General features: G+C 36.4%; 1 protein-coding gene across 3 annotated transcripts in view; it reads left to right on the top strand.

The window, feature by feature from the left end:
- ANKRD10 (ankyrin repeat domain 10) overlaps positions 1 to 12340 on the top strand; it is a 39263-nt gene that overhangs the window by 13829 nt on the left and 13094 nt on the right. For all 3 annotated transcript variants that reach the window (XM_061626648.1, XM_061626650.1, XM_061626649.1), the window contains exon 4: positions 11154 to 11389. In XM_061626648.1, coding sequence (XP_061482632.1) covers positions 11154 to 11389 — 236 coding nt within the window. The remainder of the gene's footprint in view (positions 1 to 11153; positions 11390 to 12340) is intronic.

Genomic DNA, 12340 nt, shown 5'->3' with positions numbered 1-12340 from the left:
CTGAAATGAACATTTATCTATTGTGTTTTTCATGGCTTCATTGTCTTTTATGGGGAGAAATGTATATAAACACTAAACATCACATTGACATTAGATATTTTATAATTGAAATATTGTTTTAAAGCATGAATATTTTGCTTCCTATAGCATTTTATGTTCTAATAACACTTACCAGTTTAATTGGAAATGGAAGGCTCTTAGCCTGAAACGTTTAATCTATTCCTATAAAAAGAATGACCTAGCAACTCTGAAATAAGGGGATTAGGAAGTGTTGCTTTCCTTAATGCTAAAGTTGGCTCCCTTGAGTTATGTATATTTAATAGAAAGCAATGTTAAATGTACCCCAGTGGAAAATATGTTGATGTGTTTGTTGGATTTTACCTTCTCATTTTAGCTGGAGCATATTCTGTGCACTGTATGCCCAACAGACATAAACATGGTTGCTCCATTAACTTTGATTCAGTGTTCATGGACACAAGAAGAGGGAATGCAGGTGGTCCTAATGTCCTCATATCAGTAAAGGTTTGAGGTGTAACTTTTTAATGTAGATACATATTTTTGATTATCCATAATAGTGAAGTAATTATGATAAATGATAATTGCATAATGACAAATATTTGTGCATTTTATATATTTCATCTTGTACCAGCACATGTACGATTTTGGTGCCATGTTTTCTTTTGCCTTTCTAGTATAACATTGGTGAAACTAAACAAAAAGCTTATTAAAAATCTCCATTTTTATAACTTGGTTAAAATATGTGCCTGTAGGTAAGTGAGCATGTAGTGTTAAACAGGAAAAGATATGCAGTTTGCAGATGAACAAGAGATAACAGCAAACTTTGCAGACTATGATTCCGGTCCCAGAATTACTTTTTTGCCATCTCTGTCAATGTTGTTGTATCTTTTATTCCTTCTCAAAATGAAAGGCAGTATATCAGTTCTTTTAAAAGGAACAACAACAATTTCTAATGTGCTGGGCTGTGGCTCAGTGGGTAGAACATCTGCTTTGCATGCAGAAGGTCCCAGGTTCAATCCCCAGCATCTCCAGGTAGGGCTGGGAGTGTCCATTGTGTGCAATCTTTGAAAGCAGCTGCCTGTCAGTATAGTTAATACTGAGCTAGATGGACCAATGGTCTGACTCGGTATAAGGCAGCTTTCTATGTGCATCACATCTTCAAGGACTCCAGGGTACTTGAAAGATAGCTTCATATGTATATAGACCACTTCAGAGCTGCAACAATTCATTTGAGCTGGATTGTTGGGGGAAAAGTAATTTCTGACCAAGGGCTAGGTTAGTCATATATTTTCCTTTGTGGACAGCTCTTAATTAGTATTACATTTAATTGAAGCTTAAAGAAAGCCGACACGCAGATGTAACAAATGAAGAATGAGCTTAACATGCTTTTGTCAGGTAGTTCTCATCAAGCATTCATCACAGAGATTCAGAACTTAAGCAGAGCTCTGTGACAGAGTTTACAGAAAACTAGGGGTTTGGGTTTTTTTGCAGTGCAATTAAGTTTTGGTAGATAATGAAAAAACTGTAATCTCCAAATGCAATTGATAAGAGTATTAGAACCAAAAATCAGAATGCTGGGAACATTTGATTTGTTGTATGCTCTTTAATTGTAATGCTGCAATAACTTATGTCTAATTCTAACTTGCGAAGGTAAATGGATTTGAAAAGTTTGGAACACTCAATTCAAATCTCACATCAAACTACAGTTTATGGTAACCATAGTTAAAGAATACACTTGGTCAATAATGGTTTAAAGCTGCTTATTTGCTCATATTCTTCATGGTCTCCATGCCGACTGTGTAAGGGGTTTGGCACCTGTTCAAGAAACTTAAAAAGCTAGACTAGGCTTTCGGCATCTGCTTGACCAGTCTCAACACAAGTTTTCTGATTCCGCTGGCATTTTGATTCTTGAATATAGGTCATTACTACTTTTGGTTTTTCTTCAGCATTTCATTGTTATAACATAGTTGAAATCCAGTATCCATATAAGCATCTTCAGGATTGTGGACTGAGGACAATGTAGCATTTCTATCGTTAACAATTTTTAAAACGCCTGAGTAAATCTTAATTTAAAACTGAACATTGTAAGAAAAAATTATTAGAGTTTTCCCCATTTCTTTTTAAAAAAGTGAATGTGCTAGCCCTGTTTAGAGCCATGCCAGGTGAATGTCAGGATTTGCAGATGAGGATTGACAAATTGTCTTTATTGGAGAGAGTATAGTGCTTGCATCTATTGTGATTAGATTAGAACTCTCAGTGGAGTCATGAGCTCTGGAAATCGTCTTGAGCCATGACCAAGGAATATGGCATTTTACGCTGACTTTGGAGATTGTTGTCATGCCCGCTATGGGTAGCTAAGGTAGAGTGGGAAGAGAGAATGGGAAACCTAGACAGAGCTGGGTGTAAACAGACTACAAATATATTGTTTAGCAGCTTCTAGGTTTTAGTATAAAAATGGCAGAGATGAGATTGGATGAATTGGCTCACCTTCTGGGTATCCCAGGGATGAAGAAGAGTCACATGACCACAAGAGCCACCTAAGCCTGAGTAACAGCAGGTTCCTATAGTCGTGAAAAGGGGTCTTGCAGAATAAGAATCCAACGGAAGGTTACCTCTAACCCATCATTTCTGCCTAGTGCTAAAGCACCGCTTGTGCACATAAAAGACAATTAACTCACATCTAAATATTAAAATTGCAGGTACACAATTGTAACAATGCAAGTTGTATTATACATGTAAGGTTTTTGAAAAAAACTTAGGCAAAAAATTCTGGTGTCCTGAATGCAGTAGCTCCCTCATTGAAAGGTTCATGTATTCACAGCTAGTTGGAGAGGATTTTGCCAACTGCTTGAATGAACCAAGACAAAAAAGGAAGCCCTGTGGTCAGCAAAGCTTTGCCTGTTTATTAGAGTTCTTTTGGTAATGAACTGAATAATCAGTTTCATTTCCAGATTGCTGTCAAATAGACGGATTTGTTTATGATATGTATGCAGTGGTCTGTGACCAAAATAAAACTTGCGTTTATAGTAAATGTGCAGATGTGCTGAAAATAATGAAATTTGCTGAAATAATGCAGACATGTGCACTATTTGTTTCATTACTGGTGCAGATTTAGGGTTATAAATAGATTTGATGACCCGAGAGGAGGAGAGGTAGACTTGCCTGCGGAAATTCCTGGAAAAATACTCAGCCTAGCACCTACCTGATCTGATACCATGAACTCAACAGGATTAAACCAGCATGAATCAGCATCTGGGGGGAAAAACATGTTCATTTTTTGTGAACAGTATCCCTTAGTTGTAAAGCATCATTGGCAAACTCATAAAAATATTGTCATGGCTAATGTTAGTGAAGTGATTAGAACAAATGCTGCATTACCTTTATGGTGGAAGTGACTGGATTTAAAATACATTAGCACTTTTTTGCTTGAATACACATTTTCTATCTCTTTCTCAGTGTAGCTGCATTTCATATTTTTAATTGGTTCTACAGCATAGATAGCAAGTTTTCATCATTCTGCCTATAAGAGGCTGGTTTTGTGATATATATCACATGGGACTCCAGTGGAATCCAAACTGTTCTTTATTTTGTCAGTTATATCTTCACTTTATATAGGCTTTTATGCATGAAGATGCTTTCTTCAGTTAGTGAATGGAGCAGACTTGTAGTATAAAAAGTAATTTCATGTATTACCAAATTAAATTTTTAATACTCAATTAGTGCGTTTGTTGTCTCACTCAAGTCAGTAATCACATCAGTTCCTTTTCTCTTGTTTACTTTTGCACTTTGGTTGCATAGGTTCTCTCAAGCTTATTACCATCAATCTGGTGCTGTTCTAATACGAGCGCTTTGTTCTCCTGACCTTACTGAATAGTCCCTTGAAAATATAATTTGTTCTCTGATGGCCTTTCCAGATTCTGGCTGCAAAGACACTTGATGTTACACTGGTTTCATTTTTTTCTCCACCTGTTTTTTTTAATCCGGGTACACACGATGTTCATCATGCTCCACCACTTTGTACTCCAAAATCTGGGATTTTTGAGATTGGATGCATTTTCCTTTTAAGGCAGCTTCACATCAACTTTAAAACTGGTCTATCAACCCATTGCGATTCTGAAGTGTGTCCAAGGGAAACACTTTGTAATGGGTAGTCTTAAAAGCTCTGACGTCAACAGTGCAAATTCGTTTCAAACCACACTCCGACAAAACAGTCTCAGTGCTTTTTAAGCAGCTAGTATGCACGTAGTCTATAAGTCTCCAGATTGTCTTCTCTCTCTCTACATACAAAGCATGAAGACACACAATTAACATACTTCAGTAGAAAGATTATAAATCCATGTAAATCTTTCATTTGTTGCTTTTATATACCAATGTTACTTAATATCCAATTCAGTAGACTGCATTTAGCTTAGGCATTTTTTTAATACCTTGTGCAAAGGACATTTCCATATATATTGTACTGGGCCCTCTATTTTGTTCAATACACATGCATATTTTCTGTGTTGGGCACAGATTCTGCCTATTGATCCAAAATTATAGCAGTTTTCATCTGACTGAAAACTAATTGCTTAATCTTCATTTTAAAGTGCTTTTACAATTCCATAGTAAAAGAATGCTAAAAATATGTTAGGAAGGGGGAGTGTGTGACAGTTACCTTTGACATACAATTCTGATGTAATAATTTATTTTCATCTGTCTCGGGGATTGAATCTCTTTCATCTCATTTAGTTGAAATTTAATTTTGCTTATCCATTCAAAACCTTGAAGCTGGATTTTAATCATCCAGCAAGCAGATCTTTGGCCATCTTTTTTAAGTAGGTAAATGTTAATTTTCACCGATAATTTTATATTTCTCAAACGTTGTATTGGTGAGCAAGTCTCCACCAGTTTCTATTTCAGGGTCGATGACCTGTCCTGCTTTAGCACTGGTGGTGCAATGCGATAGTCCTTGTGCATGTCGTCATTCTGCATGTGTCTATATACATGCCGGTTCTTTACTGTTAATTTTTTAAAGGGGTGAAATTGCACATTGGCATCCTACTCTTCATCCAAGGAATTTAGTACAACATGTATGCATTCTTTTTTCCTTAGAACCTTGCAAAGGAGCTTGCGTACGATGAGATGGTAATAGACTCAATTTCATCACAGGGAAAACAGACTACTAGATTAGTTGGATCTCTGGTCTGTGCAGCAGGCTTTTCTGAGTTTCTTTATGAATAACACATTTACTGTACCCAAAGGTGTTACTTGGAAAACTCTGTTATGTAGTAAGTATTCAGACACGCTGTAAAAGGCAACTTGTTAAATATGTTTTGCCTAGCTATCAGTTTTTTGGAAGTTGCATTTTATCTACTACAGATCATTGCACATAACTCTAACTCGGTCATTGGAAGCTTGCTAGATTTTAAGAGAAGGGTAGCTCTTGGAATTCTAAATGCATAGTAGGTTGTATAAAGAATAAATGCAACGTTCAAGGTAATCTAGTTCTCTCTCAGTCTAATTGTTCATCACTTTTCCTAAATGCTTCAAAATTATTCCTAATTGAGAGGACTGAACTGAACAACATGCTATCTTTCGTAATATAAGACCTCTTGCTTTTGTAGCCCTATTTCTCAAAATGCACCAGTGCTTGTGTTTCTTCTATGTTGGATAGTGCTATCTGACTAACTTTCTTGGTTTGCCGTATTTATTACATGCCTCCTTGGGCATTTCGTCATTACATTGAAGTACTGTAAGTACTTTTGAAACCCACCAGAAAGGGGCTCCTTGTAGTTCTGGCCTCTTTCAGAACTTACAGATCTTTGTAAAATGGACTATAGAAGCAAAGTAGTAGTCCTGACAAACTGTAGATCAGTTTTTTAAATATGACTTACCATTGTGAAATGAAAACATGGCACCATAATATATGTGTGTATGCAGTACATTTCTGCAACAACTCTTTGGGGAAGATTTTCCCAGATGGTCTTTCGTTATCAGTTCTACACAGTTTCAAGATCATTTTGTTGTGCTTTCTATTTTTGGATGCCAAAGGGTTAAAACTTTCAGTTTAGCTTCTTTATTTAAAAAAAATGTTTTAACAGCCTTAGCCTGGGGTCTGAGGAGCCTATGGAAAATCTTTCTCACTTCAGGAATACTGTATCAAGAATTTTATTCTTTAATCCCATGTGTTGGTTACCTTTTTCATATAGGCATAGTTACAAATTCATTTTACATGAAGTTTACCAAATTTTAAAGTAATAGAAGTCATGAATTGACAATTTGTTTCTAGTACATATCATGTTTACATTTCAGAGAACTGACAGAATTACATTGGGCTTCAGGATGAAAATCCGTGCTTGAGAGTCCGTGCTTGAGTCAGGCGCACTGTCTCATTGTTAAGGTGGTCACATGATGATGGCTTAATGATAATGAATTATGTGCTACTGCACTTTATGTATGTTAATATAACTTTTAATCTTAATGTTGCCTGCAAATATGTGATCCCTTATGATGTAAGTTTCCTGTTTTATGCACCATTGCCCTTTTTTAAATCAAAGAGAAGATTCTGAAACTATAAAAACTACACATGTCAATGTTTTACAGCTACGTAATTCGAATTGACTTGATTTTTTCAAGTAATCCTAGAAAGGGGGAGCATTCCATATAGAAACTGCTGAAACTGCCACAGGTGCTTCTCCGAAAACCTTACAGTTGTGGCATTGAATGTTCAGTATCGCTTCCTTTCTGCACACAAGGCATACTGTTGAGGTATTTGTTGCGGTGATTGGTTTTAATGCTAATCTAGGAATTCAGATATAGCATATATAGATTTGCATGCTGTTGCTTACCCTAATTACAGTTCTTTTTAAATTTGTAAACTAACAATATATTAAGTTTTGAGTATTTTTATATGGGCATATTACATTAAGAACTGAAGTTTTATTTTATTAGATTGTCGCATGGCATTAATGAAAAAACATTTTAAGCTACAGATACTGTGGCAGTCACTCAAATTATTTTAGGGTTTTTAAAAAAAAAATTATATATCCCCTTTTTAGAGTTTTAAGTAGACATATGTTTTGTTCAAAGTATGTGACATTATAAGTGGATGATACCTTCAGGCTGAGAGTGGTATTGATCTCCCCTTTTGTGCCCCCTCCACACAATAGACCAGATGCAAAACCTCAAGGAAGAAGAGGCTAAGGGAAGTTTCCTTCATTGTTTATTCAACTCAGAAAACCAGCAAATAGATTTCTTATCATATTTTCATGTTTACAATTCTCTTAGGGATACTTTTTGGATATTTTAATCATGTTTCAATAATTTTCCTTAGCAAGGTAATTTTTTTTAAGGTTGATGCTCTTTTTGTTTTGTTTTTTAGAAAAAATAGTTTATCCTGTTGGAATTACCTTAAGACCTTTTATCTGACCATGTGTGTAGGATGGATTGCCCCCCCTTTTAGGTCTCATTATTGAAAGGAAGCAATAGTTATGTCTGTCTGACAGAGAGCAATCTGCTGGCACTTGAGATCCCTGCAGTAAAAGCTAACATCACATTTAGGATGAGGTTCAATTCCTATTGTGGTCAAGAAATATCTGCTTGATGACTTCAGTGGGATTTGGATCTGATCATGAATCTTACCTGGCAAATTTGCAAACAAATATACTTAAAGATTGTATGCTGCATCACTGCCATCCTTTAATAGTTGATTTATAATATTGCAACAGTCTCAAATGAATCATGGCCTTAGAATGGATGTCATGGTGACATAGCTAAATGGAAACTCAAAAGAGAAGAAGAGTGAAATCCACAAATGAGAAGACTCCTTGTCAAGACTGATCAGTAGTAATGAAGATACTGGAAGCAGCACATTGCGCAAGAGGAAAATGGATGAGACAGAGAGGGAGAAGTCTACTTTGAATGTTACCCTTAGTACTACAAACAGGTATAAATGTACATCACTATTAAAGGTCAGATGATAAAGAATTTAACTCAGATAAAATTTAATCATGTATAGTATATACTTAAAAAGATGTCAAGACAAAAGCATTTGGATTACTAATTTTTGTCAAATTGACCTTTTGCATTTGGAAACATGCAATTTCTGCCTCCCACCCAAACCACCCACCTCTGAACTTTAATATTGAAGTATTTAACCTAGTAAGCTATAGACTATGCCCTATGGTGCCTTAGTTTAAAGAGATATTTCATACCCACCCTTAGACCATATCTGATTGCAATAGCAGCAGTAGAAGTCAACACTAGCAGGACAAGCCTAAATTTTTGGCTCACTTGCAGTAATCTCATTAGTTACTCGGTGTACATGTTCTTCCTTACATCGCAATACAGGGTTTATAGTAACTCCTTTAGAAGTTAATGGATGCTTGCTTCTCATGTCTTTGCAGGATCACTTTTATTCTACTTCATGTGGGTAGATAGGCCATCTAGATACAAACTTTATTAAGACTTGACTTCTATAAAATGTTCTATTCAGCTGTTTTTCTTATAAACTGACTTCAGTTCTACTTTAAGAACTATTACTCTTGATCACGAAAATCTTTGTGCTCTTGCTTAATAATCTATTCTGTTGCAGCTTAAAGTTCCAATTAGTTCCAGTGTTATGCATTACTACCTATTGTGTCTTGCTTCGTATCAAAAACTGTATTGAAGGAAGCTAATTGGATATATTATGGAACTGAATGAGAATAACTGCATTCAAGGAATCTTTTTGCAGGACAGAAAATGAAGGAGATCTTGACTTTTTTTTAATAACACAAAGTTAGGTATTTTTGTGGGTCTCAGGGCCTGTTATAAATTAATGAACTAGATTATGTGCAGTAGCAAGTTAATATATACACCAGACCTATATATTTACTTTTGGATAAGCCTTTTTTAGTTAAGGACTTTCTAAGAATCTTGATTAAATCAGTAACCACCTCTTTTAACATGTAGTACTCCCTTATTTCTGTCATGCTCATCTTTTCTTTGGGTAGGTTTGAAATAATAAAGGCTGCCCTAATTCTTGGGATGAGGTTAGAAAAACTTCTGTGTCATTCTTTTCTTGAAGAGCCTCTTGCTTATTCTTATAATTGCCTTTCTCAGAATTTCCAGATACTACATTTAACCTTCTTGCTTACATTAGATACTGCTTAATAGAAAATGTGAAAATCTTTAGATGCGGTTATAAGAAAAGGAAATGTTGTTAAACTCCTAGTTAGATCTCTCATATACCTCCCCTCTGGATTTAGCAGTTTTGGTGAATAGAAAAACGGAGCATCTTTGTTATGAAAGATTACATGATTCTTTTTTTCTTCCTCCCTCACATAGTCTCTATTTCAAGCACTATATGTGCTATTAAGGGCCCTGGGATAGGAAACTATCTTTGTTGTCATTCTGAATCGGTGATGCTTCGTTTTATAAAGTGTCTTTCACAAAATTGTACACAGTTTTATACACAAGTGTCCTCTCTTCTCCATTGTACCTTTGGCAGGGAAATTACCTCTGGGTGAATCCATGAGATCTAGTGTTGTTAAAGAATTGTCACTCATAAAATTTAGAGTTTTCATTTGTTTCTCCCACCCTCTTCATATTTGGAGCTTTTCATATAGCTTTTTCTGTTGTGAAAGAAAATGTTCCTGAGCCTTTATGGGGAATGTCTCTTAATGCCATTTTGGCAGTTTTCTTCTGACTGCTGTCTTCTATTTATTAATGCTTTAATATAATAATGATGGTCCACCACTGCCCTTCCATGCACAGCTCAGGGTATGAACAAATCAGTTGGGACTCTGAACCCGCTTTCCAGCTGGCCAAGTAACTTTGGACCTAGGAAGGATTGAGACAGCTGGGAGATATAACAAGGTCCTCTCATTGAAAGTCAAGCCTGGTGCACTGTGGTGCCCATGTTAGCAAGGGGAGATGCAGAGAGGAAAGTGGGTTCTACTGAAGCCTTTGCCAACTATTTTAGTTCAATTAAAATCCTATTTAAACTGAATATATAGGTTTCCATAGCTAAGCATGTACAGATCTGCATACTTCACAGAACTCATCAAGAAACTGAGAAGTTTCACTTTCAATACTAATGGCTGCCCTTCTTGAGATGTACATATCTAGAACTTGCTTCTTAAATTTGCTTATTTTCCCCTTGCATAAGTAAGAACAGAATATTACTTAGCTTCACCTAACTAATAAGCTGTATTCATTCCCTGAAGTCTTGTTCCATTAGTCCATCTACCTATTCACTGATAATAAGCAGTATTGCTTAAGCTACATGGTATGTAGCAGCTAATGCATCATTTTAATTGTATGGCTTTTCCTGGACTTTCTAGTTAGGAAATATTTCACTGCTTTCTTGTGTACTATTTTGTACATTGCTACTTCATTTTCCATTAGAGTGAATGTACGTGCTTGTGTCTATTAGAAGCTATGCAAATACATGATTTTTCATTGTGAATGGGGAATCATGAATTCCTCAACTTTAAATGTCTGTCTTATCATATTTCATAAGTTCAAAGACAATATCCTTTTTATGCCCATGATCATGGAATAAAATAGTGGGTAATATTCTACTACTTATGATGTCACAAATTTTGAAATAAGCACTGAGCTTAATACAAAACATAAACAACTGCAAAATAAAGCACTATATGTGGATATATATGTAAAGAATTATTACACATGCATAGCATACTTTTTATGATTAGGAAGAATAGTGATGTATTTTTGTGGTGTTAGATTCTAGAATGCCATGGACAATTATTTTATAAAAATTATCTTTGACTATTTATTTTGTTCAGATAGTTGCTTTTATCAAATTAATCACTAGAAGCCAGGAACTGAATTAAGGAGTCTGACGTTTGTGTAGGATTCAAATACTTCAGACTGTAGGAAAGAAATTATAGCATTTTCATTTAGCATTTCATACATTTAAATAGGAAGCTTTTATTTTTGTGACACATGATACTTAATTGTTCTGCTTCCACCTTGCTTAGAATACAGATATGTGCTAAGGGATTAGTTATATAACTTAAAATTTAATAATTTAAAACCCTTAATGGGAAGTTGCAAAATTCTCATCACCATCTGAGTTAGTAAAATCAGCAGCAACCACCAGCTTATGTTTATTATGGGGTATAATTCAATATATTTGTATTGTGCAGCTTGAGAAATGCCAGTGGCCTGACAGCAGCAGATCTTGCATATACCCAGGGCTTCAAGGAATGTGCTCAGTTGCTCTTGAACCTCCAGAACTGTCCACTGAACCATTTCTATTGCAAAGGCACTTTAAATGGGGTCCATCAGAATACAAGCCCCAGTCTCCTCGGTAGAGGCATAAGTCGAAAACGATCCTTTGAAGATATGGACAGTGTCGGAATGAAGAAAGCTAGAACTGAAGGTGAGGCATTGGGTTTCTATAGCTAAAAAATTGTGTGTAAGCTGAGGCCCAGTTCAGACATAATGAAAACCAAGGTGGTTCTTTGTGGTCACTGTGCAGTCACACATATCGGTTCTGCACATGCACGGAGCTCATTCATGAAACTTCTAAAGCTAGGTTAGAGTTCTGGCAGGCACTAAGCTCTCATCCCCTATCCACATGCATCAAAGGGTGTGAGCTCTCATCTTCCCACTCACTTCTTTTGACTGTCACATCTGTAGATTTTTTTTTGTCCTGAGGGGAGAGAAAAACACACAACTCATTTATTTATTTCTCTGGTATATTTTATTCTGCTTTTCCTCTTCTTACAGTTACATTCTGCTTTCCTTGGGGGTGGGGGGGTTATGTTGCATGAGTTACCTGATGTGTGTGTTCCTTCCCTCCCTTTTGGACCAATGGCTCAGCAGGCAAGGTCTTTCTGTAAATATCTGTCTTACGGAAGTAAACTTCCACAAACCAGTGGGCACAATCTCTGCCTCCTTGGCTTAGATAAGACCCACAAGGTGGGCACCTGCCAAAATTGCCAGGCTTTTTTGACAGACAAAAAATGAGCCCTCTCATCTAAGAGCATTGCTATGGGAGAAGATACTGCAAGTTGTTGAGGAAGCCAAGCCTTCAAAAACCTGCTCACCCCAACTTACCACTGATATTGGTGCCAGGGGTGCCAGTGACATTGGGGACTGCCCATCAGCTGGCCACAGCTGTCACCTTAATGTTTTTGTAGATGCTGCAGGCAGTATGATGGGAAGCCCAGGTAGCCAACTTCCTCTGTGATGCAGGTGGTCCCATATCTTAATATCATTGGGAATTGCTAATGACAGTGGCCTGGAAGTGCAATTTCCCACCCCTGCTGTAAAGGTTCTGGTGTTCCATGTAGTACATGCTAATAACATCTGTGCCTGCTGTGATATG

The sequence above is a fragment of the Rhineura floridana genome, chromosome 5 (assembly GCF_030035675.1).
Source record: "Rhineura floridana isolate rRhiFlo1 chromosome 5, rRhiFlo1.hap2, whole genome shotgun sequence".
Classification (NCBI taxonomy): domain Eukaryota; kingdom Metazoa; phylum Chordata; class Lepidosauria; order Squamata; family Rhineuridae; genus Rhineura; species Rhineura floridana.
This window is presented reverse-complemented; position numbering and strand designations above follow the sequence as displayed.